Below are 27,952 nucleotides of genomic sequence, written 5' to 3'. Positions count from 1 at the left end.
ACTTATCAGACATTGAAGCAGTCTGTGTCCTCATGCAGCAAGACCTGGACAACATCCAGGCTTGGACTGATAAGTGGCAAATAATATTCACACCATACGAGCCAGGAAATGACGATCTCAACAAGAGAGAATCGAGCCATCACCCCTTGTCAATCGATGACATTACCATCACTGAATCCCCCACTATCAATATCATGGGGGTTACCATTAGTCATAAACTTAATTGCGTCAGGTATATAAATAATGTGGCTACAAGAGTAGATCAGTGGCCGGAATGCCAGGCAAGGAACTCACCTCTTGACTCCCCAGAGCTTTTCCACCATCTATAAGGCATTAGTTAGGAATGGGATGGAGTACTGTCCACTTGCCTGGATGAGTGCAACTCCAGAAATACTCAAGAAGCTTGACACCATCCAGACAAGGCAGCCCATTTGATTGGCAACCCATCCACCATTTTAAACGTTCATTCCCTCCATCACTGGCCTACAGTAGCAACAGTGTGCAAGATCTACAAGATGAACTGCAGCAACACGCCATGACTCATTCGACAGGACGTTTCAAAGCCACAACCTTGACCATCTAGAAGTACAAGGGCACAGACCCATGGAAACATGGCGATCTGCAAATTCACCTCCAAGTCACATGCAATCCTGAGTCGGAAATATATCGCCATTCCTTAACTGTTGCTGGGTTAAAATCCTGGAACTCCCTCTCTAATAAAATTGTGGGTGTACTTACACCACACGGACTGCAGCAGGTCAAGAAGGCAGTTCACCACCACCTTCTCAAGGGCAATTAAGCGGGCGGCACAGTGGAACAGTGGTTAGCACCGCAGCCTCACAGCTCCAGCGACCCGGGTTCAATTCTGGGTACTGCCTGTGTGGAGTTTGCAAGTTCGCCCTGTGTCTGCGTGGGTTTCCTCCGGGTGCTCCGGTTTCCTCCCACAGCCAAAAGACTGGCAGGTTGATAGGTAAATTGGCCATTATAAATTGTCACTAGTATAGGTAGGTGGTAGGGAAATATAGGGACAGATGAGGATGTGATAGGAATATGGGATTAGTGCAGGATTAGTATAAATGGGTGGTTAATGGTCGGCACAGACTCGATGGGCTGAAGGGCCTGTTTCAGTGCTGTATCTCTAAATCTAAAAAAAAAATCTAAAATCTAAAATCACAACATCAGCGACGTTCACATCCCATGAACGAATAAAAAAGGGCATAACGCATTTTACTGGCAAGAACGAAAACAGGTCATGAAATTTTCGTCATCCTCAACGTCTTTGAAGTACTTTCCCAACCGAGAGAGTGACCATCTCAACAGTTTGCTATTCACAACTTAACTGGATCCAGTTTGCTAATCCTTTATCTTTCACAGTACAAAAGACGCAAGAAATGTTGCCAATAGCACCCGTAGCTGCCGGTGTAGTGTAGCTACACATGGCTTTATCTTTTACTCACTTATTTATCGAAAGTAAAAACCTTCCTCAGATATAGTTACAATTTCAAAAACAGCCATCTAGTACCTGCTCAAATGTCATTTCGACATGAAGTTACCCAGACACTGAGTATCGCCAGGCTGTAGTAAGCATCACAAATGAACATTCTCCTCTGCCCATCATACATCTGCACACCACAACTTTCTCTTGAGGGGACAGCTGATTTTCTGTCCTGATTGCAGGGATGCTGGAATGAATTGCAGGGCTCTGCAAGGCGGCCTTGCTGAGACCAATAGACCCAGGACAGAGCGGTAATCAAACCTGCGACCTTCTGGTCTGCACTGTTACTTTGTATTTGTCCGTTGGGTTTGAATGCATTAAATATTCGGGGTGTTGTTACAATATCAAGACAAGTAAAAACAGGCAAATAAATAGTCTACGATCAAATATCGTAAATGGTGCGCAATGTACTAAATGCAGGCTCACCCAGTCCAAACCTAATCACACTTTTAAGCGGCGACATTAACAACAAAATCGGTTTAATTATATGTAGGCAAGTACAGTCGCATGGAACGGAGATGAACTAACCCTTTGCATCTTGTTTCCTCTGGAGAATGTTCAAAGTGACGATTACTTTCAAATCTGTGTGAGTGAACGTTAAACATTCCACCAAGGATGATATCTCCGGTTTTACTGATGCCTGGTAAGTTAAAGTTTCCTTGAAGTTGACAGGTTGGCTTGTTAGTCGCTGTTACAACAGCTGTGAATGTGTACCAAAGCAAAATGTGATCCATCACGTTTTTCTAATGGGTAACTGTTATTCAATTCTCCTCGTCATGGAAGCGTTCTTCAACTCGGGAATGTAGGTGCGCATTTATACGCATCCCGATTTACCAGTGAGATTGCTGGGTAATGACGCCTTGGATCAAGCGAAAGAAATGTGAAGAATATCCGTCAATAAAATCCCTCCAGGGAATAATAGTTAACATAGGATTTTCCATTTTGCCTGGGGATATCAAAAAGTCACTGAATGCGTCTACTAATACAAATGCTTTAATTTTGCTCAGTGTAAAGGAAAAAATAAAACTGAGTGTATAATTACCTTGCTGAGTTTTCCCCAAGTGTGCGAATTATTAAATCCAGTTAAATACAGCGATGTCCAATGATTTTATCCCCCAGCTAATCGTACAAAACAACACTTCATACGTAAAGATCATATTGAATGTACTCAAAATACGGAGATGATAGCATAGTAATAATTTAAACCTATTTGCAGTTGTTTACGTGCCAGAAAAAAACCTCCTCGTCCTGATTGTGAAGGAATCATAAATGGGGCTATATTTTAATTTCAGATCAACACAGAATTTAGTGGTTGGACTATTTTAATGAGATAATGTATTGGGGAGTGAGAGAGAAAGAGGGAGAGGTAAAACCTTTATTAACTGCTCTCTCAACCTGTCCTGCCACCTTCAATAACTTATGCCCATATACACCCAGCTCCCTCTGCTCCTGAACCCCCTTTAGAGTTGTGTTCTTTATTTAATATTGTCTCTCCACGTTCTTCCTACAAAATAAATCACCTCACATTTATCTACCACGGAGGTTATGGCAAACGAGCAAGTAAACCACCTTGGGCATTCATGTTTTTGTTCCATGTCGATCAACCAAAGTTTGCATCCATTCTGCCATGTTATCTTGCTCTCCCCAGTCAGTTGTTCTCCAATTCACATATTGATGGAACAATTAAAATGAGTAAGATCATCTGCTGTCATGTCTTTGATTTCTGTAAATGTCCAGTGAGAGATCTTACTTCAACTTTGCTATTATGTCAGAACCAATTCTTATTCTACAGATAGCTCTATCAATTGAACCATATCCTCTTCAGGTATATCCATAATCCCAATTCCACCATGATTTTTTTATAAAACGATGGAATGCATTTAGTATGTCCTGATCCTGGGTAATTCATTTCCCCAGTTGGTCTCCTTTACAAATTCTGTAAGCTTCATACTTAGTCTTTCTTTTTCTTTTGGGCCTCCTTATCTCGGGAGACAATGGATACGTGCCTGGAAGTGGTCAGTGGTTTGTGAAGCAGCGCCTGGAGTGGCTATAAAGGCCAATTCTAGAGTGACAGGCTCTTCCACAGGTGCTGCAGAGAAATTTGTTAGTCGGGGCTGTTGCAGAGTTGGCTCTACCCCTGCGCCTCTGTCTTTTTTCCTGCCAACTACGAAGTCTCTTCGACTCACCACATTTTAGCCCCGTCTTTATGGCTGCCCGCCAGCCAAGGCGAATGCTGGCAACTGACTCCCACGACTTGTGATCAATGTCACAGGATTTCATGTCGCGTTTGCAGACGTCTTTATAGTGGAGAAATGGACGGCCGGTGGGTCTGATACCAGTGGCGAGCTCGCTGTACAATGTGTCTTTGGGGATCCAGCCATCTTCCATGCAGCTCACATGGCCAAGTAATACTTAGTATTACTGGCCTTACCTTTATCATATGACTCCCTTTCAAGTTTCTGTTTAGTTTTAATCTTGCTTTTCCTGCATAGGACTGTATAATTTGATGCACTTCAATTGGCCTTAAAGTGCTGCAGTTATTTTGTTTTTTATGCATTCCATATCTGAGGATTTATGGCTCCTGATCTGTCAACATTTTGTAAAATTTCAGCCCAACTACTTCAAACTAGATCCTCTTTTATCTCTTCCCTTTTGCCAAACCAGCACTATTATATTTAACTGTCTATTGTACTTTTCTATTCGTTCGTAGAAACATAACTAAGTTTAGCCCATAATTCATATTAATTATTCGGTTGCGGTCATTTATTTACCTTACATTATTTCCTAGAACATAATCAAGAAATGCTGTTTACTTGCTTGGACTCAGAATGTACGTATTAAAAAAATCAGGATGCATTCTAAAACGTCTTCATCAGTTTGCTGACATATATTACCTTTATTCCACTTATATTGAGATTCGTAAAATGGTCCTATTGAAGCAGCAGTGGGAAATTAGGAACACGGGTAGCATGCTGGTATGTTCCACCATTCAATTAGATCACGGCTGATCTGTACCTCAACTCAGTATTCCCTTGATACCCTTATCAAACAAATATATATCTATCTCAATCCCGAAGGCTCGAACTGCCTTGTAAACCATTGCATTTTGGAGAAGAGTTCCAGACTTCCATTACATTTTGTAAAAAAAGGTGCATCCTGATTTCAATCCTAATATCTTAGCTCTAATTTTAAAATTACGTCCCCTTGTTCTTAATTTCTCCCACTAGATGAAATAGTGTATTGCTACATACCTTATCAAAGCCTTTTAACGTTTCAAATACCTCCGTCAGATTGTTTCTCAGTTTCTATATTGTTATGGCCAGGTAGATGATGATGTGGCTTGTTCAGACTATTCACCTCCCAACTCACCATAGCAACTGTTTTTGCGACTAGTATTTTAACCCCTTATGTTTTATTTACCAAATAAAAAGACAGTAACAGGTTTTCTTGTACGTAAAAAAAAACCTATTTCTTTTAAAGAAATCCCAAAATGATCACAACACCACTCTCGCATGGATTGACTCTCACACGCATTCTCAAGAGAAGATAGACAGAAAGGTACAAGGTAATAGGTGGTCAGAGTTCATGTTTTAAAAGTCTTTCGTGTCAGGAATAACCTGTGGGATTAACCTTGGAAGATGAATTTTTAAAGTTGCAGGCCTGTTTGCTGGTTGCATTGTATTTGTGGGCTGTTGCAGTCTCCTGGCAGTTCACTTTGGGTCGAAGGTGGTGCTGATGTCTTAGGTCAATTATCACCAGTAGAAAAGTTGCTTTTGCATCGGCAATCCCTTGTCTCTTTTCTGCAGCTAGCTTTCAACTTGTCTTAACAGGGTTGGACTGTATTGGCTGGAATTGATCTCTCTTAATCTGGCTGGAATTCAAAATGTTTTGTTGTTGCTGTACAGTGAAAGCTGAGGGCAGACCAGACTGATGTTTTTATCTGTAGTCCTGTCGTGAAAAGACACCCCACCAACACCCCAACCCGTTCCTCAAGGCACCTTTTGAGGTGATTTTTACAAGGGTTAGATTTGCCCATGTGACTTCAGGTTTCAGTCATAGCTGGGCTGTATAATGTCCTTGACGATGACTTTATTCAGAGGAGCTGAGGGTTGGCCACACTCTATTGTAATGGAGGTTATTTGTAGACCATAAGTCTGGAGAAAGTCTTGTCTCATTGCAGGCAGAATTTTACAGACCCCGACATTGGGGGTTGTGGAAGGGGGGCTGTAAAATGCCTCCAGAATATATTTTTTAAGAGATACAGCACTGAAACAGGCCCTTCGGCCCACCGAGTCTGTGCCGACCATCAACCACCCATTTATACTAATCCTACACTAATTCCATATTCCTACCACATCCCCACGTGTCTCCATATTTCCCTACCACCTATCTATACTAGGGGCAATTGCTAATGGCCAATTCACCTATCAACCTGCAAGTCTTCGGCATGTGGGAGGAAACTGGAGCACCGGGAGGAAACCCACGCGGTTAGAGGGAGAACTTGCAAACTCCACACAGGCAGTACCCAGAATTGAACCCGGGTCGCTGGAGCTGTGAGGCTGCAGTGCTAACCACTGTGCCACTGTGCCACAGAAGAGGACATGTGAGAGGAAAGGATGTGATTGCACTGGAGAAGGTGCAGATTAGATTCACCAGGATGTTGCCTTGGCTGGAGCATTTCAGCTATGAAGAGATACTGGATAGGCTGGGATCGTTTTCCTTAGAGCAGAGGGGGGACCTGATTGAAGGGTACAAAATTATGAAATACATTGATAGGGGAGATAGGAAGAACATTTTTCCCTTAGCAAAGGTGTCAATAACCAGGGGGCTTATATTTACGGTAAGGGGCAAGAGGTTTAGAGGGGATTTTAGGAAAAAACATTTTTCAGCCAGAGGGTGTTTGGAATCGGGTACACACTGCCTGAAGGAGTGGTGGAGGCAGGAACCCTCACAACGTTTAAGACGCATTTAGATGAGCACTTTAAACGCCATAGCATACAAGTCTACTGGCCAAGTGATGACAAAAGGGGTTTAGAATAAATAGGCTTGATGGCCGGCATGGACACTGTGGGCCAAAGGGCCTGTTTCTGTGCTGTATAACTCTATGACTCTGTGACTCTATGGCTGCCATACGCCCCGAAACATGGAGGGGCTGGCTCGATATTGCCACTGGCGGCGAGGCCTCTCCCCTCCCCCCCCCCCCCCAACCCCCACCTATGCCTACCGCCCTGGACGGCGCTCGAACTGCTATTTACATATTTAAATACATTAAAATCACTGAACTAATTATATTTATGTTCCTGCTGTCTGTCCCGATGTGATATTCCTGCTGCTGCTCAGCACTCCTGCACCTTCGCACCCCCATCCGGGGCAACCAAGGCAACACACTGGTGGGGTGGGGGGCAGGAGATAAGTTTCTCAGTGCGGGAGGTGGGGGCTGGGGGGAGCAGGGTCAATGTAATATCAGTGTTGTAGTGGGTGGTGGAAAGGGTAATAGTTTGAAGCTTATGCACTTTATGGAGGAGGAAGGTCAGGTAGACAAGGTGCATGTTTTTGGGTGTGGGGGGGTGGGAGGGAAGGTAACTAATTCTATGGTTATTGGGGTGGGGGAGGGGCTAGATAAATGTTTTTAATTTTTTTCATTCAATGTCGCTTTCAACATTTAAATTTGACAGTGGTGCTCGAAGCCCTTTAAAAATGGCGTCAGTGCCTGCGCACTAGCAGCTGATGCCGTTGCCGTTGCCAGGTAGCCCGCTGCGTCCATGTGATGGAGGGTGGTGGTGGGGGGGTGGTGGGGTGCGGGTGGGGGGAGGTGGTGGTTGCGGTTGGCCCCGGCTATTTAAATGAGCCACCACACAGAAGATTGTGGCTGCTCTGCGACGGCCCACTCAGGCGGGCCGCCATTGTTTTTACCCGCTGTTGATTTCAGTGGCAGGAGTATAACTTATAGCTTTGTGTTTGAGTATAGTTCATATTCAAGCGTGATTATCTGTCTTATTTCTATGCAGACAGAGTTGATTGGCTTTCAGTCTCAATCGAAATTGGATGTGGATGACAATGCAGGAGGTGGGATGAGGCATGACTTGTCCTCCATTTTGTTGACAGCCAATGTACCAAGTCTCTTTAAAATTGTTATAATTCTTTATAACTCTTCACTTTGCTTCTGTATTTCATCGCTGCACTTCTCGTGAGCATGACAGTATTCATGTAAATGCAACGCAAATTTATGCAAACGTCCCTAATAATTTAACCATATAAGCCTTTGATATCATTCCATGAAACAAAAGCCTATCACAGTTCTTTTTCCAACACCCCCCTATCACTTGCTTAAAACCTACTGTAAGATTTAGTCTCTTAACTTAAATCTTAGTTAAGACACCAAAAGAGGGGGGGGGGGGGGACGGTGTCGAAGTCATGGGTGTTTTTTAAAGTGATTTATTAAGAAGCAACAGTTTAAATATAATGTATAATAAGAAGCAGCCGTATAAATGTGGCATAAAACAGCAAAGACAGGGATTATTAGGGATGGGCAATAAATACTGACATAGCCAGCGATGCCCACAATAAAAAACAGTATTGGCAATCTCCCTGATGGAGGAGGTAGACGAGGTGTTGGTGGTCTCTTCGCTACTCGGGGTCCTCAGTGTTCTTGATCTAATCGAATCGTTAGGCCGGATCGACTAGAGAAGCTTTTTTCCAAAATCTCTGAAGAAGACTGAAGATTTCCCTCCTGAGCACCTGTTTATATGCTTTATTTCTAATAAGGGCTGGTAGTTTACCCTATGTCAATCACTTGTTCAATCCCAATTACCCAATTAGCAAGGGACAGGTACTAAAAGTAAGTGCCTCCCATGCCCATCATGCTGACCCACGAAGTCACTTTTCACCTTATCTTGCGCTTGGTATTGTTTGTAAACTTCTATCAGACACATGTCTAGAGAGGCTACAATGTCCACGTTATCAGCTTTAAAACTGTGTTCTTTCAGAGCCTGTGCTAAAGACGTTTCCTTGACAGAGATAACAGGCCTACATTGTGTTGGCTGCCTGCTATAGAATCTTTCTTAATAAGAGAGAGAGAGAGGACTATTTCTTGGATGCAATTAACTTCCTAAGTTTTTATAAGGTTATTGGACAGCCATTCCTTACAGGTCTCCCCATTCTGAGACGGAACTATCTTTATTGATTACTCACAATTGGTTCCTGACTAACTTAGCTATTTCTAAGCTATCACCAAGAATAAATGTAAACATTTTTCCAGTAAAATGTAATCACTCTTGATTTAGATTGGCGCTCCGCACCTGCAGATCATCTTACTCAATTCTAAATTATTGGCATGTCATAAATACATATGGTTCAAACAAAATATCATGCATCATGCATAAACTGGAAAATTCTAACTAAATACTAGACCTAGCCTTCAATTTTCTTAATCCAGATTCCATATCCCTCTTTACAATAAGTGCCCACCAATTTTACTCCCTCTGACAGGTGCCATTCTATCTTGATTATTTTAAGGTCAGTTTATCTATGGACTATGTGTCAATGCCTTGATGTTTTAAAATGTTGTCATACTCTACTGGCCACATTCACAATTTCATGTTTTCCTGTTGTCAAGTAGCTTAGCATGTCTGAGATCGGTTCATGAGTGTAAGTTCACCATGCATTTCCAAATGTTAGTTGCTTCTCGTGCAACAAATCACATATGCACATTTACACCAGCATCCCAATATCGTGACACATACTCCATCTGATAAAAGCCATGCTTGGACGTTCAGGTGATCTTATCAAAAGATCAAGGAGGAGAGTGTCTGTGTGAAGACTTTTGCATATCTTTCCCTGCATAGTCTTGATGTCTTGGGTAGTGGCCAGGCTATCAAATGCAGTTTTCTTAAAAATAGGCAAGGCCGCACACATCAAAGAGAAATTTACAAGTCTCATCTACACTTTCCTGACTTTCACTAGAATGTACATGGATGCCAAATTGATATTCCATTGAACCACGCACAAGATGGTTTATTCCAATTCCCATTTGGTGGTGTGATTTTCCTGTCTGATCTTTTACTCTAAGTGGAGCATCCCATTAATTACCATTCTATTTTTTTCATGAGCCCTGGACGAACTTTACTGGTCCAATTCAATGTTCTCATAATATACTGAGAACAAAAATCATAAATTCCCAAATTGTCCCTGTTCCTAACATACTTTTTTGTTTGTTCTTTATTTTAGATGATCTTTTTGCTTCAACGATTTCCAAATGATCCCAAATTCAAACAGCAGTGTTGACAGGTTTTGTCAATGTTCAATTTGCTTTCCCCAAAAGAAACGTTCGGTGTTTTTTTTTTGATACTCAGGAACCACCTAGTCTGCTTTTCCATCAGTTTTTAGTTGAATGAAACTTTGATTATCCCCTGAAATTTCAGATAAATTTCCCTTTCAGTGCTTGAAATAACTACTCATATCAATTTATTTAAATCAGTTCAATTCTCAGAAACAATTAGGCCCAGGCTTGATGGTTTAACTTTTCCATGTGGCTTCAATGTCACCCCTTCTTAAGCACTTTGTCTTGGAAGGTAAATAAAGGTCTGTATGGGTTAAGACCAAGTCTCCTTGAAAGGCAAAGCCTTTAGGCCAAACTTGCCATGCTGTGACATTTCATATCTGCAGATAAGTCTTTAAATTCTTAAAAAAAAAATAAAAAACCTGCTGGATCTCTTGCTGTAATAGCACGACCTAAGTGGCCCTGGAAACCATTGCCACCTTTAAAAAAGAACACAAATAATCCATGTGGCTCTGCTCCAGAGCCCAATGGATTAACATGTCCAACTCACATCAATCAATTTAGAAACTTAAAATTTAATAATGCCCAATATATAAATTGCACTTTGGAATAAAAAGGTGATGGCTTAGGTTGAAAGATTGCAGCTGTTATTCAAGATTTTGATTCAGGGTTCATCAATAGGTACTTGGAGAACAAAATAATTGTTTATGACACTTTCCAGGATTTCTGCAGCTCCTCCATGAATGTTACACTGGACCAGTAAAAGAACCCCTCTAGAAATTAATTCCTAATTTTCTCAATTAAGTTAACAGTCCAATTCCTTTGATTAACAGTTTGGTCAATAACATTGGTATAGAAAAAAAATCCACAATTTAAATAATTTATGATCTTAATTGAATGTAATTTCGATCCTCAGGGAATTTCTTTTTAGGAAAGTGCTGTAATATTTGTTTCATTTCTATGTTTTCAGATTTAAAAACAAAGAAAGACTTGTATTATCTGGTCACTATCACATTGCAGTTTGCCATGCATAAAGTGAATGCTGCGTTGCTACATTACAACCGTGACTACAATTCAAAAAGTACTTAATTGACTGTAAAGTGGATTTGGGACGTCATGTGGAGTGAAAGTGTGGGAAAAATACATTGAAGTGGATGATCAACCATAATCATATTGAATGGGGAGGGGGGGTGGGGGTTGAGGCTCAGTGGGCTGAATGGCATACTCCTGCGCCTATGTTCCTAACTCCCATTTAAAGTTACTATTGAATACGCTTCTACCACCTGTTTAGGCAGTGTGTTCCACAGCAAAACAATCAGCTGTATAATGGATATTTTCCTCATCTCCCCTCTGGTTCTTTTGCCTATTGCCTTACATCTGTGTCCTTTAGTTACTGACACTTCTGCCACTGGATACAATTTCTCCTTATTCACTCTATTAGAACCTCTCGTGGTTTTTACTGACACCAAGTCCTGTTCATCCATCACCCCTCTGCTGGTTGACTTGTTTTGGCTCCTGGTTAAGCAGAACCTCAATTTTAAAATTCTTAAACTTGTGTAATAATCCCTCCATGGCCTCACCCCTCGCTATCTGGGTAATTTTCCCCAGCCCCACAGCTCTCTGAGATATTTCCGGTCCTCTAATTCTGCCCTCCTGTGCATCCATGATTTTGGTTTAGCCAATCTGATTCACTCCACGGATATGAAGAAAAGGCTGAAAGCACTGGATAGTGCAAAGGCTATGGGCCCTGACAACATTTCAACAAAAGGACTGAAAACTTGCGCTGCAGAACTAACCATGCCCATTGTCGAGCTGCTCCAATACAGCTATAAAATTGGCATCTACTCGACAATGTAGAAAATTGCCCAGCTATGTCCTGAGCACAAAAAGCAGGATAAATCCAAACTGGCCAATTACCGCCCTATCAGTCTACTCCCGATCTTCAGCAACGTGATGGAAAGGGTTGTCAACAGTTCTATCAAGCAGCACTTGCTCAGCAATCACCTGCTCACTGACGCTCAGTTTGGGTTCTGCCAGGGCCACTCAGACCCTGACCCCATTACAGTCTTAGTTCAACGATGGACAAAAGAGCTGAACTCCAGAGGTGATGTGAGAGTGACTGCGCTTGACATCAAGTCAGCATTTGACCGTGTGTGACATCAAGGAGCCGTAGCAAAACTGAGATCAATGGGAATCAGGGGGAAAATTCTGTGCTGGTTTGAGTCATACCTAGCACAAAGGAAGATGGTTGTATTGTTGGAGATCAATCTTCTCAGTACCAGGGCATCATTGTAGGAGTTTATCAGGGTAGCGTCCTAAGCCCAACCATCTTCAGCTACTTCATCAATGACATTCACTCCATCATAACGTCAGAAGTGGGAGTGTTCGCTGATGATTGCATAATATTCAGCACCATTCCTGATACCTCAATACCAAAGCAGTCCATGTAAAAATGCAGCAAGACCTGGACAATATCCAGGCTTGGACTGATAAGTGGCAAGTAACATTCACGTCACACAATTGCCAGGCAATAACCATCTCAAACAAGAGAAAATCTGACTATCTCCCCTTGATGTTCAGTGTGATTACTATTGTTGAATCCTCCACTATCAACATCCTGGGGGTCACCATTGACCAGAAACTGAACTGCAGCAGCCACATACATGCTGTGGCTACAAGAGCAGGTCAGAGGAATTGTGCAAGGAGTTACTCACATACGGCCTCCCCAATCCCTGTCCACCATCTACAAGGCACAAGTCAGGAGTATAATGAGTACTCTCCATTTGCCTTGATAAGTGCAGCTCCAACAACATTCAAGAAGCTTGACACCATCCAAGACAAAACAGCCCACTTGACTGTCACGCCATCCACCCCCTTCAACATTCACTCACTTCATCATCGACGCACAGTGGCAGTAGTGTGTACCATATCAAAGATGCACTGCTACAACTCACCAAGGCTCCTTTGACTTCACCTTCCCGCAACCCCTGACCTCTGCCACCTAGAAGGACAAGGGCAGCAGATGCATGGGAACACCACCGCATGCAATTTCCTCTCCATGTTACACAACATCCTGACTTGGAACTATATTGCCGTTCCTTCACTGTCGTTGGTTAAAAATCCAGCAACTCCATTTCCAACAGCACTGTTTGTGTACCTACAACCCAAGGACTGCAACGATTCAAGAAGGCAGCTCACCACCATCTTCTCAAGGGCAAATAGCGACGGCAATGAATGCTGGGCGAGGTCGTGATTCTTGCATTCGCTGAATGAATAAAATAATTCACTCCAGGATTGGTGGCTGTGCTTTCAGTTGCCAAAGCCATAATCTTTGGAATTCCATCCCTAAATTCGTCGCCTCTTTGCCTCTCTTTGATCCTTTAAAATGCTCCTAAACTTACGTTTTTTTTGACCAAACCTTTTATCATCTGTCTTAAATTTCCTTATGTGTTTTGGTATCAATTTCTGCTTTATGGCGCTCATTTGAAACCCCTTGGGAAGTTTTATTGCATTCAAGGATTTATTTAAGTATAAGTTGCTGTTGTTTTGATCAGCTTTACCAGATTTCCTCTTCACCTTTTCTGCACTGAGGAGAGCAAGTCCATTTTCTCCATTCTCTATTAAATCTCTTCTACACCCTTTTTTTTTGATTAGATTAGATTAGAGATACAGCACTGAAACAGGCCCTTCGGCCCACTGAGTCTGTGCCGACCATCAACCACCCATTTATACTAATCCTACATTCCTACCAAACATCCCCATCTGTCCCTATATTTCCCTACCACCTACCTACACTAGTGACAATTTATAATGGCCAATTTACCTACCAACCTGCAAGTCTTTTGGCTTGTGGGAGGAAACCGGAGCACCCGGAGAAAACCCACGCAGACACAGGGAGAACTTGCAAACTCCACACAGGCAGTGCCCAGAATCGAACCCGGGTCCCTGGAGCTGTGAGGCTGCAGTGCTAACCACTGCGCCTTTCTAAGGGTTTAATATCCTTCCTAAAAAGTTGTGGCCAGATTTGGACACAATATTGCAGCTAGGGCCTAACCTGCATTTTATAAAGTTATAGCATAATGTCCTTGCTTTTCTCCTGGTGCTTCTGTCTTTAAGACATATGTCCCTGATACCTTTTTTAACAGCTTCTCAGATAGTTATTCCACCTTCCAAGACTTGCATAAATATTCACCCAGATTTCTCTGTTCTTGCATCACATTTAAAATTCTGAAACTTATATTGCTGATAGATGTTCTGACCATTTTTTTGTCGCAATTAACATCAAATGACAACTTCACAAGACCACATGCATCACGTGTTCTGTAACATTCTCTATTATGTCAGCTGTGCGTATCCTTGTAAAACAACGTTACCCCAGTGCTATATTCCAGGTTGGTTCTAGTCATGAATACCATTCTCTGTGACTGTAACCATGCTTCATTACCTCTCCCCTTTCTCCTCGAATTCTCTGCAGCCTTCAACATCATCGTCGATGCTATCCTTCTACAACACTTCTCTATTGCCCAGCCCGGTTTCAGTGTTAATGATTTTTTCCATTTTTACCTATTCAGTTGCAGGTAGAAGACCCCTAGCCATGGATTTTCTTCCCATGCCACATCGTCATTGTGCATTTCTTCAAGGGTAGATCCTTGATCCTTCTTTTTCTCCATCTGCATTCTTCCTATTAGCAACATCATCTGCTGATGGGGGATGGGGTTGGGGGGGGTGGTGGTGGCGGGGCGGGGGTGCGGTGGTGGTGGGCGGGGTGTCGGTTGGGCGGTGGGGGCAGCTTCTCCTTGTATGCCTATGACATCCATGTCTTCCTTTTAACATTTTAATTGTCACTGTATGATAAAACTGCTTGCCTGACATCCAATCTTGGATCAGCCACCAATTCCTTCAGGGAAGCCCACTGTCGTCATTGTCTGCCCACTCACTACAAACTCTAACATTGGCACTGATTCCACCCCTTCCCAGGCTCTTATAGCAAGCTGAACTCTTAGGTCTTCAGTCCAGTTTTTGACTACAGATCCTCTCCATCATCAATAATGCATACTTGCAGTTCCATGACACTGCCAACCAGAGGTTCCATCAACATTCCGTCCACCTCTGAAACCATCGCCAATTTCTTTGTCTTCTACTGACTTGATTGCAACTCTTGTTAGCACATTTTATGGTGTTCTACTCTTCCAAGGCCATATTTTCTCTTACCTGTATTGGCTCTTACTTCCCCAATGCAACAAATGGCAAATTCTTATCTATGTGCTATAATCCCGACCTCGACTTGTCCATCCTTATCTCTGTGTTTGTTTTTATTTCAATAACAAAAAAAAAACACCCCCAACTCTAGCCTCATGTGCATTCATTCACTTCACACCACAACCATGCATTTACCCCTAGGGCATTCGTGCTTTTGAATTCCCTGCGTATATCTCTCCACGTCTCCACCGCCGTATCTTCCTTTCAAACTTTACTTTCACCCCACTACCTTGGCCGTGCTTTTGCTCCGTTCTCCTAATATCATTTTTCTCTGGGTATGCATTTCTTCTTGTGCCGCTGTTTGAGACATGGGGCTGCAAAATGGGAGTTCATAGCACACGTAGATTCAGCCTTGTGGGTCACGTTTTGATAAATCAAATGGTATCAGTATCACTTGTGCATATTTCTGACATCGCATATGCCAAACGCTATCTTATTAAGGGTGTTAATAGTGAATGCCAGAGTTATGCAGAGTGTCATTCTGAATTGACTCCAGATCCTAGCACTACAATTTTCGACCTCGCTACTCGAGTTAATATCCTCTACTTGCTGTTTAGTTGCTGATTAATTACCACTCGTTCTGGTTGAGTTTGTGGAGGTTTTGGTTAAAGTTGGTGAAGTTAACAGAAAGTGCTACTGCACTTGGAGAAAGCTTTGGTTGCGTCTTCAAGAGTCGTGGTCAGAGCACCTGGTCCCAGTATGGATGGTATAGTTACCAACCTCCTTGGGTTTCAGCACGAGAGGGAGATGGAGTAGAGGAAGTAAAGAAGAAGGCAAGTTGCACACAGATGGTGGTGAAGAGATGCCTCTTATCCTTGTTGATCTGGGTTGTCGATGTTGCAGATTTGGAAGGTGCTGAAAGAGCCTGGTGAGCCGTTGAGTTAATGTACAGAATTAGTGCAGTAAGTGATGGCAACCCCAAGCTGCTTGGGTTTTGCTTTTTGCACTAACAACACGGATTTGTTGTGGACAATGAAGCAGAAAATGTTGAAAATGCTCAGCAGGTCAGTCAGCATCTGTCGAAGGAAAACAGAGTTATCCTTTCAGGTCGGTGGCCTTTCATAAGTACTTGATGCAAGCTCATTGGCCTGAAATGGTTACGCTGTTTCTCTCTCCAGAGAGACTGCCTGAAGTGCTCAGTAGCGTTTGATAAAGTAGCACATACTAGGCTTATTAGCAAAATTGATAAAAGGGGTAGTTGTAGCCGAAATACAAAAATAGCAGAGGGCTAATTGTGATGAATGGCTATTTTTGATACTGGAAAGGCGTACACAGAGGTGTTCCCCTGAGTTCGGTACTTATACCACTGCTGCCTTTGGGACGTATGAGTGACTTCAATTTGAGGAAATATGGCACAATTTCGAAATTTGCAAAGCATGCAAAACTTGCAAGTTTTGCGAATAGTGAGGAAGATAGTAATTGATGTCAAGAGGACATAGACAAGTGGAATGGACGGGCACGTCGCAAATGAAAGTCAATGCAGAAAATGCGTGTGAGTAGATACAGTAACCTGTCTCTAGATGCAGAAATCAACAAGCGCATGGGTAAGGCTTCCACTGCTATGTTCAGACTGGCCAAGAGAGTGTGGGAAAATGGCGCACTGACACGGAACACAAAAGTCCGAGTGTATCAGGCCTGTGTCCTCAGTACCTTGCTCTACGGCAGCGAGGCCTGGACAACGTATGCCAGCCAAGAGCGACGTCTCAATTCATTCCATCTTCGCTGCCTTCGGAGAATACTTGGCATCAGGTGGCAGGACTATATCTCCAACACAGAAGTCCTTGAAGCGGCCAACATCCCCAGCTTATACACACTACTGAGTCAGCGGCGCTTGAGATGGCTTGGCCATGTGAGCCGCATGGAAGATGGCAGGATCCCCAAAGACACATTGTACAGCGAGCTCGCCACTGGTATCAGACCCACCGGCCGTCCATGTCTCCATTATAAAGACGTCTGCAAACGCGACATGAAATCGTGTGACATTGATCACAAGTCGTGGGAGTCAGTTGCCAGCATTCGCCAGAGCTGGCGGGCAGCCATAAAGACAGGGCTAAATTGTGGCGAGTCGAAGAGACTTAGTAGTTGGCAGGAAAAAAGACAGAGGCGCAAGGGGAGAGCCAACTGTGCAACAGCCCCAACAAACAAATTTCTCTGCAGCACCTGTGGAAGAGCCTGTCACTCCAGAATTGGCCTTTATAGCCACTCCAGGCGCTGCTTCACAAACCACTGACCACCTCCAGGCGCGTATCCATTGTCTCTCGAGATAAGGAGGCCCAAAAGAAAAAAAAGAAGATACATTTTGGTAAGAAGAATGAGGAGCGGCAATACAATTTAAATGGTACAATTTTAAATGGAGGGGGGAGACCCGAGAGACCTTACTTTCTTTTTGCACAAAATGTTGAATGTGGTAGAATGGGTTAACAAAGCCGTTAATAAGACATATGGGAGCCTGAGCTTTATAAATAGGCTTTATAAATGGACCTCAACAGGTCCAGGCAGTGGGCAGTTGATGGGATCATTCGGTCTGACTGCCTCTCTTTCACAGCTACGTCCATGCCCCTATGTTCCTGCTGAGGGAGAAGCTGGGGTCTTCCAGTGCGTTTCAGAACTTCTGCGACTGGTGGGTGGGGTGGGGGGGGGGTGGGTGTGGGGTGGTGGGTGGCGGTGGGGGGCACTAGAGTGCATCATCACCCAGGTAATGCCATTTCAATCTGATTGACTAAGTTTTTTTAAAACCTTTTTGTTTTTTCCCCCTGTTACAGTATAATACTAGTGCCCCTTTCAGACTTCCCAGTTAGTTCAAAAGATATATAAATAATATACAGTACAAATGCTGACAAGTATGCTAAAACTATATAAAACACTATTTAGCCCCAGCTGGAGTACTGTGTCCAATTATGGACACCACGCTTTAGGAAGGATGTTAAAGCTTTGGGGAGGGCACAGAGAAATTTACTAGAATGGTTCCAGGGAATTACCTTTACATGGATACATGTAAGAAGCTGGTGTTGCTCTCCTTAAAGGAGAGAAGCCCAAGAATGGATTCGATAGAGGTGTTTAGATTCATGAATGATTTAGATAGAATAAATAAACAGAAACTGTTTCCAGTTGCCAAAGTGACAATAATCAGAAGACAATGATTTAAGATGATTGGCAAAAAACGTGTTTGCAAAAAGTGGTTCGGATTTGGAATACATTGCCTGATATTGCGGTGGAAATAGAAGGTGGTAGCTGTCAAAAGGGAAGTGGATAAATATCGCAAAGAGAAAAAAAACCTGCAAGGATATGTGAAAAGCGCAGGCGTACAGGCCAAATTGAATTGCTCAGTAAAACAACCAGTTCAGGCACAATGGACCAAATGGCCCCTCTTCTGTGGGCTGCTATTTTACGATTCTTTTATACATCCTTGCTCCTTTTCCTTATTTACATGCTGTTTATTGGTGACATCATCGTCAGATATGGTCATCAGCTTCCTTTAGTAAGCTAATAACACCTAGTTCTTCATCTTGACCTTTTCACTGCCCCATACCGCTGAATATTCTCTTAGACAGTTAATTCAACTTTGTATCATGCTTCACAATCAATGGACTGGATTTTGCAGTGCTAAGAATGGAGCATTTCCAGCATTGGCCGTCACTACTCCACTGAAACTGATAGCAACGTCAGGAGTCCGCAATACACAGAACAAGCAGAAATCCAGAAGCTGCTGTCAGTGATTCAATGGTCCTCTGGAGTATGAGCATCCTCATTCCGCCCCGCCCCACCTAGACTGCAATGCCGAAACAACACTAAATCGATAATTGATTACACCTTCCTCTTTTACGCTGTTAGCATTGTTATAAAAGTTATTAAAAAGCCACACCTTGTTGACAGAGGTGTAATTGGGTTCTTGGCAGGGCAGCAACTTCATAATTATTGATTACCAACCTCACGGCGCTAAAAAGCTAATTTAACATTTTTCAAGAGTCAAATTTCACTGCGGTCATATGAAATCTGTATCTTTCTAAACTATCTCTTTTTAAAAATGTACATTTATGATATTTTAGCTTCTAACTTAATTAATTCAGTTATAATCATTGATTTCGCTATCTGAAAATTTAAATTAAAAGTGAAAGATAATCAGTGCTTTTAACTTGCTAGTTTGCTGTGTGTGAATACTTCAATATGATTGGGCTGCTTACTTTACTTGCTAACATCACTGCTGCTGCTCGCATGAAATCCACTTGACTTGGAGCCAGATTTAAACTCCCATATAGAAATGGGGGAACCGTGCCACAAAGATGGTTATATATTTGTGGACAACTTTCCTCCAGGTCAGCAGTAAGCGCCGTTGCATCGCTGTTTACTAGAAAATCCAGCTCGATATTGCCTGCTTCCACTTCCATGACACCATCGATGCGTGGTCCATTATTGTCCCATTACAATCCCTGAGGTTGCTGCGTTCCTCAAATTCTCGCCTTTTGCTCATTCCCGATTTTAGTTACTCCACCCATGGTGGCCATGCCTTCCACTTCTGAGCCGTAATTCTGGAAGTTCCTCCCTAAAACCCTTCACCTCACTACCTTTCCCTCACCAGCACCACCACCCCCAACCCCAACACCTTTTAAGCTGCTCCTTAATATCTGTCTCTTTGACCAAGCTTTGGATCACCTGTCCTAATATCTTCTTTTATTGCTCCGTGTCAAGTTTTGGTTGATAAAGTTCCTGTGAAGACGTTTAACTGCGATAAAGGTGCGATATAAACGCAAATCGCTGTTGTCTAAGCAAATCTTCTTAACATTGTAAAAGGCCAACATGTTGTGGCTAATATTGAAATGAACCCGGCAGCATGAGGGATGTAATACAGATTGACCTACTTGCAGAAGGCATGCTGAACACTGAATTGCGTAATCTGAACTCTATGTTGTGCTCATTTCGCATAACACTTCTGACGGCTTTGATTCCTGGTGACAGGCACCACCCTTCTTCATTAGCATGTCAAATTGCAGTTCATTAACTGATAAGATATTCCATGTGCACATATCGCACACAATTCTGATTGTGGCTTCGCCTAACCTCCGCACTCGATTCTTCTGACAGAGGTCAGGGATTTGAAATGGGAACCTGGGATACTGCATCACTTTCCAATATCAAACAGTTGATGTCACTAACGGGGTCACTATGGCTGGGACATTATGTTTAAAGTTTAAGGAGCTGTTGTCTCCTTAACTAAGATTTTTTTCGAAAGGTCATTCAACGAAACGCTCTTAAAATATGTTGCTTTCAATCTTCCAAAATTAAATTATAATTCATTTTCTCATTTAATGTGTTTTAAAATATCTCAGTAATTGATTACTGCTACCCTTTGTAACGTCTTACAACTGCTTAACATTAAGTTGTCCGATAGATATTTTATTGCAGCTACATATTTTCATTGCTTTGCTACATAAAATATACATTCTGCATCAGTGACAGGATCAAATGCGCAACCAAATTGAAATATATAGAATTAAATTATATGTTTTATATTTTTCTACTATTCCACTAATGCCCAATTCCAGACAACATAATGCATTTCATTGATGTGGGAATATTTATTAAATTATTTATATGATCAAACTTTTAAAGCTTTTTTGAAGGCATTTTGGACATTACATGTTTTCTCGTGTTGCTCTCTGGTTTAAGCAATATAATGGTGCATTTAGGAACGAAAATACAGAGAAGCAGGGCAAAACTGGATGCCAGAATAGCAAATACTTCTACAGCTACAGTGTATTTTCCAGGAGAACTCACGTAGGCTGGAATGAATGCGATCCAAACAGCACAGAAGATAAGCATGCTAAAGGTTATGCATTGGGCCTCATTGAAATTATCAGGCAGTTTCCGGGCCAGAAATGCAAGAATAAAACAAACACAGGACAGGAATGCAATATAACCTGATACACAATAAAAGGCTGTTATGGACCCCACATGGCATTCCAAAATAATAATTTCCCTGTAATAACTTGTATTTTTCATTGGAAAAGGTGGAGCTATATTTAGCCATAAGGTGCATATCAAGCCTTGAATAAATGTGAGAGCGAATACACCAAAACGTTGCTGAGTGGGTCCAAACCATTTCATTAAATTGTTGTTGGGAAGTGTTGCCTTAAAGGCCATCAGTACCAGAATAGTCTTAGCCAAAACACAAGAAATGCATAAAACAAAGGTAATGCCAAATGATACACGTTGTAACATACAGGACCGAAATGAAGGCTTGCCAATAAAAGTAAGAGAACACAGAAAACAAAGAGTTAGTGCAAAGAGAAGGAGGAAGCTCAGCTCGGAATTGTTAGCCTTCACAATGGGAGTATCCTTAAACTGAAGGAAAACGCCAGCTGTTGCTATACTTCCACAGACTCCAGTCAATGCCAGCATCACTAATACGATTCCCAAGGTCTCTCCAAAAGAGAGAAATTCAATTTCTTTTGCGGCACATTTGTCTTTGTTCTGATTGGGCCAGTATTCGAAGGGACATTTAATGCAGTCTAAAGCATCTGGAAACATAGTAAATAGCAAATATATAAGTCAAATATTTGAACTATCCGAATTAACGACTTGGAAAGGCAAACATGATCTCAAGTTTTAGTATACCTGTGATATTGCTGATTTCACCGTCAGCGCATTGAGTGCAATCAAAACAACAGCTCGGTTGTCCCTTTCTGGAGACTTTCCGTGACCCTAGGGGGCAGCTCTCGGAGCAAATTGCCCGTGGAATCTTAAATCAAATTGACATTAATGGTTACAATCTGACATTTTAAAAATGTAATCCTTTGCAATATATACCAAATATAAGGTTATTCGAAATGTAGAAAATGATGGAGTTGTGCTCGTACATTTGTAGAAAGTGTTACATGCCTAATTATTAGAAAGCATTTAGAACTCAAACATGTTAACGCAAATGGAAAAGTAGAACTTCCGCAATATAACCCTTCGAATGCAATTCAACATCTGACCTGTGAAATAAATATGAATTAAAACCACAAAGGGCTTAATATAGCATTCTATTTATTTTCTTCTCTAGAACGCTGCCGTTTTATCATTACGCAATGCTAATTTTTTAATTAATCGAAATAATTTTAGTGAAAATATGTAGTTTATAGAATGTGCATAGCCGTAACAAGTAGCAAACAAGTCAGTAGAAGCTCTCATCAAATTGAACAATGCTTTGATCAGACGCTGCACTGACTATCACGCCCACTTTTGGTTGCGGGATCACAAGTGAGACATTCAAGTGCTGGAGGCAGTGAAGCAGTGATTCGGATGATTCCGAATGACACAGGTCTGAGTAACGGTGAAAGACTGGATAAAACTCTATTGTTCATCATGTAAAGAAGGTGTCTGATTGGTCACCTTTATAAAAAGAATAGCTGAGCTCATTGAAAGTAACGTTGGGACATAGATTGGAAGCGTCTCCGGGATATATTAGTGACTTGGGATGAAGGAATATGTTGTTTTCTATTCAAGTTTGCAGATGATACTAAGTTAGGAGATACAGTGGGGTAAATGTTCGCTTCAGGCAGCATTGGAAAATGAACGATAGTGAGTCCACTGCAAAAGAAAATTGGTTGGAGGTCAAAACAGGCTACCAGTTTGCACTAATATTTGCTTTGAGATTATGAAAATTGTGTAAAAGCATACGATATAGAGATCATACTCTTCACCTCATAGTTCGGTCTTGGATTTAATTCCAGGTCTCCGGGGTAAAATGGCTGAATATAAATCCGCTTCTGAGCCGAATTCACTACTGTGCCGATTATCTTTTCAAACTCAAATGACAAAAAAATTGATGAAAACCCGCTTCTCCAGAAATAAAAAGTCTTGCAGTAGTAGATAGTTACCATTGTAAAACTAAGCAAATTTGGTGCAATATTCCTTTCATTGACATACCTTGTTCTTTCCGGCATTCCATACAATAGATTTTATATTTAACACGATTTCCTGAGCGGCAGAAGCATCATAATAGCCAACAGTCGCAATCTCTGCAACACCATTTTTATTCAGTTGCCAATTTATCAAGTCATAATTAGCTATTGGGTCCCCATTGGAATCAAAGTAGACATTGTCACCGGAGTTAGTTGTGAAATTTACTGACCGTATATAATGAAGCAGCTGCAAAAACATAACGTGGCATTTATTTAAGATGCAACACGGTATTCATAATTTGCATATTATAATATAAAAATCAATTAATATGTAAGATTCATTAAAATTACTGAAGTAGTACTAACATAGGTAAGGAAAGGTGAGACAGCCTATTGGGATCATCCGTGTTCAATTTATCTATGGGATGGTGCAGCGCAGTGTACCATTATCCGAATCGAGGCAAAAACACATTAAAAAGAACTACAGACAAATTCAGTGAAGACTCGTGCAAAATTGCATCACATTCCCTGAAGCAGCCAAACCATCTCCAGGAGACCATTATTATTTAGGACTCGTTCTTAGACGTATTCAACCAACCCGCTGATTATGGTTCCATGTTCAGAGGAACAAAAGATTTTACAGAGCTGGAGGCATAATCCATACCCATGGGACTGTCCCCAGCGGACACTAAGATCTTACCCCAATCACCTTAGAGACCCCATCCGCTGCGTCGATCACAAATTACCCACTGTCCCTCATTATAAGATTTCCTACATTCACTGTCGTGTTGAAGAGATTGCTCCACATATTTACCACCTTCTATAGGAAGACACAGAGATAGATTTTTCCCTCGAAACCGCTGGGTAAAGCTCGATGAGGGGAACTCCCTATTGCAGTTATTCGGTACGATTTTAATTTAATGCCTCGCTTTCCACTCCAGTCCCCATCGCAACAGTATGCTCATATTTTCTCACCCAATCCTGAAACTCCGCTCCTTTTGCCTAAACTTTTGTTGAGATTGAACATTAGTCTGGGATCCACCTTATCTATTCCCTTCTGAATAGCTTGAAAAGCTAAATAAGGTAAATCCTAAATTGCGGCTGCACAAAACATTACTCGTTCCCTAATATTTTCCCATAGCTCCGGTGTCCTATCCTATTTTTCAACCTATTTGCCTTTTCTTATACTGAATCCAAAAGTCCGGTTGCAGCATGGTGCCCGTATTATACACAGTATTGGGACGTTCAATTTACATTTAGTGATAGTTACCTTGTACATAACATATTGGATGGAACAGTGCTTTGTAAAATGTAACGATTACTTTCTGGGTTCTTGCTTTCTCCTTCAACCATTCTTTTTTTTTCTTTCACCAGTTTGCATATAGTGTTGACGGCTTCAGGGTGCGACTTGTTGAAAAACGAAATAGACCGTTTCTTATCTCTAACCTATGAGCTTCTCTCAGTTACTTCATACGCCCAATTTTTAGTTCCTTTCCTTGTTTCATAACTCTTCGTTACCTTTATCCAATGATTTTTTTTTATCCACATGCAAAGATCCTTTTGAACCTCGTCCATTTATTCCATCCAGTCGTTAATAAACATCATGAACAACCATTATCACAATACTAATCTCTGCGACATCCTCCCCCCTCACCTACTTCCATATAATGTATTAAACCTTGAAGGCTACACTTTGCATCCGTTTATTCCTATAGTTAGTTCTCCTCTTCAAGTTTTCAATCCAATACCATGGATTTCTGACTTGTAAAGAAAATTCCTAAGTCCTATTTAGTTTAGTTTAGAGATACAGCACTGAAACAGGCTATTCGGCCAACCGAGTCTGTGCCGACCATCAACCACCCATTTGTACTAATCCTACACTAATTCCATATTTCAACCACATCCCCACCTGTCCCTATATTTCCCTACCACCTACCTATACTAGTGACAATTTATAATGGCCAATTCACCTATCAACCTGCAAGTCTTTGGCATGTGGGAGGAAACCGGAGCACCCGGAGGAAACCCATGCAGACACAGGGAGAACTTGCAAACTCCGCACAGGCAGTACCTGGATTTGAACACAGGTCACTGGAGCTATGAGGCTGCGGTGCTAACCAATGCACCACTGTGCTGCCCTATCTTAAGAATGGCTTTGGTAAAGCCTACGGCCGGAACTTGCGACTGGTTCACTCACTTGCCGGAGATCCCTCTCCCACATTTATTTTAATATACAGGTGGCCGTAGTTACTGTGCGCAATTTGCCTGCATAACACCAAAACGCAAACTACGAAAAAGCATTTCCTTGAATGTGTGAGCCGTCCTCAGGATGCAATAGCGTAAAACATAACAGCAGTTTTATGTTTGAAATTATGGTGACAAAGCAAAATAGAAGCTTGATTAAAATATTTTCAATACTATTTACACATGCCAACTTCTTACCTGCCATGATTCATAAGTAGAAATGTGCGCACACGTGCCATTTGTAAACGGCCCTTTTCCATCTTCACAGGTAAGCATACCATGCATTGCATAGGCGAAGGCATAGACTGCTTTGTATACGTTGTAGGAACTTCCGTCCATAGTTATATCAGAATATGCATTAAATACTCCGTGTAAAGATTCAAAGCCCGTACATTGGGGATTTTCAGAAGAATTTGATGTACTTTCGACTTCTGACAATGGAGTACACTTGAATATTGTTTCCCAAAATTCCTTCACTAAAATGTTGCCCGGAAGTGCAGATGGTTGAACCTTAAGAAGGAATTCTTGTAATCCTCTCACTTGTGCCATATGGATTGCAGGCCCTATTGTCCCAATAAGGAATCTAACCTTTTCACCTGGCGAAAGTATTTCTGAAGTGACCCAGGATTCGCTTCCTATCCACTGTATACCCGTCACATTTTGACGTACAATTTCTCTTAACAGAATCCGCATTTCCCCGGTGGCAGAAAACGCGACTATTACCTTTGTAGTTGATTTTTTGATTACCTCAACAATTTTTCTTATTTTTTCATGGGGATCAGTTCTGGAAAACGATACTGAGAATGCTACGCAAATTCCAAGCTTTTCAATGTCTTCCATAAAAGCTTGCATTCCAAAATTTCCATAATCATTGTTGCTTCTAATAGTTCCAATCCATGTCCATCCAAACGTTTTAACGAGCTGAGCTAAAAGTTTGGATTGATAGTAATCACTTGGTATTGTTCTATAAAAAGCAGGGTATTCCTGTTTATTACTGAGACACGCACAGGTCGCAAAAGAACTAATCTGTTGGACATAAACACAAAAAATCATAAGCCATGTGCAATTGGACTCTGCGTAAAGAAGATCAATATTACACAAGCGGCAATGTATTTTGATGCAGCTTTTTCAACCAAGTTGCATTGTTGTTGTACACTATAAAATGACAGTTTTTTTAACTTTCTACAACTGTTCATAAGATCAACATATAAAAAGATATAAAATATAAATTCATTTTGGTATTTAATGCAAACAATGTATTTTTCTATTAATAGTGCATTTGAACTATTTTGCTGGATTTTGCAGTCAGTGGCCAACGAATGACACTGGCCGTTCATTATATTTGCACTTACCAGCAGCTTTATGGGCTGGAGTTCGCAATCAGAGGCGTCTAAATGACGCCAGCCATTCTTTATGTGGCCAACTGCCCGTAAAACATATATGGGGCATTGCACTAGAACTTGCGTTAATTTGAAAGACACTTCAGTGTATCGCCCTTTACACGGGAACTGGATCCTTTATCAACATTCCTGTGAGTGCAGTGTCTGAACCAGGAAATGTAAATTATTGTATTTTAAAATTATGCCAAATCGAGCACAGTAAAATGAAATAAATAGAGGAAAATAAATAGGATTAAGAAGGAAAGATAAACTTTACCAAAGAAAAAGTATTTTTCATTTACAAAAATTACAGCTAACAATAAAACCTGAATGAATAAGACACATACTTTTAGATGTTTAAGTTTCAGTGGCACAGAGGCTGTTTGGCAGTGATTAATAACTATCAAATCTTAAAATGGTAATTGCACTAAAATGGGCATTCTCTAACCTTTTCCAGAGAGCTTAGAGGGTATCTATCATTCAAGCACAGCAACTTCACGCATTCTGTGTATTTCAATGTCCCATATCTTGGCGAGGTACTGGTACAGGGAAGCTTCTGGAGAAGTAGGGCAATGTCAACAGCAACTAACTTTACGCATGTGCTGTCACCTGAAGTTGCTGTGTTGTTACCCATTAAAGTACAATTTAAAAGTGGAAAAATTTTGCTTTTATTAACTAGAATATTAAACCCAAGTTAAGTCTGAAAGTATGACGTTAGTAACAACAAAGTTTAGGTGATAGCATCAACGTTACTTCAACCAGAAAATGTAGTCCATAAATGAATGATATTTGGCGGAACTATGAATAGAAGTCTTTAGCTAGGAATGCTCCCATAATGATGCTAGCTTACCAATGGAATTCCAAAAAGACCAATTGTCCTTGCAACTGCAATAGACTCGGAAGATCCACCACCTGTAACAATAGCGGGGACAACGGGAAGACCATTGCAATCTTTGGCAGAAAAGGTGTCTTCCATTCCATTAACAAGAACCAAAGCGCCTTTTGTTGCGATTGTGGATGAAGAGCAGTCATCAAGAATCGTGTAGCCTATTGTGATATTTGGAAGCAATGTTTGACTTCTGTTTATTTCTTCTATGGCAAAGATCATAGTCTGTAGAAGGCGGAAAGATCTGAAATCAAAACTAGAGTACACAGGTGCAAGTTAGTCTCAAGGGTTAACAGCAAATTTTGACCAGTATTGCATTATGAGAATGTATTTAACTCATTTTTGTGAATTAACCACAAGTGCTTCTTTTTACCGCATTTGTACTTATATTCCTAAGCTAAGATTACTAAGCATTATTTTCAGAATTAATTTGGGTTCAATATCTTAGTTAAATTGAGCAACAAATTTCCAAGTTTAAATTGTACTTTAATAGGTAGCTCAAGCTTAATTCATGAAATAGCCTATCTT

The 27,952-nt window shown here is 41.4% G+C and overlaps 1 protein-coding gene across 1 annotated transcript; it reads right to left on the bottom strand.

Annotated features, from left to right (window-relative positions):
• Positions 1-20,633: 20,633 nt before the first annotated feature.
• On the bottom strand, positions 20,634-27,670 carry LOC137374973 (extracellular calcium-sensing receptor-like). The gene is made up of 5 exons (XM_068041587.1): positions 27,389-27,670; positions 25,358-26,185; positions 22,941-23,162; positions 21,645-21,768; positions 20,634-21,547 (listed from the first exon to the last, which is right to left on the bottom strand). The coding sequence occupies exons 1-5, from the start codon at positions 27,644-27,646 to the stop codon at positions 20,634-20,636; spliced, it is 2,346 nt and encodes a 781-aa protein (XP_067897688.1). The 5' UTR covers positions 27,647-27,670.
• Positions 27,671-27,952: the final 282 nt, after the last annotated feature.

Source organism: Heterodontus francisci, chromosome 11 (assembly GCF_036365525.1).
Source record: "Heterodontus francisci isolate sHetFra1 chromosome 11, sHetFra1.hap1, whole genome shotgun sequence".
In the NCBI taxonomy this organism is placed as follows: domain Eukaryota; kingdom Metazoa; phylum Chordata; class Chondrichthyes; order Heterodontiformes; family Heterodontidae; genus Heterodontus; species Heterodontus francisci.
Note: the sequence above shows the minus strand (reverse complement) of the source record. Positions and strands in the feature narration are given on the sequence as shown.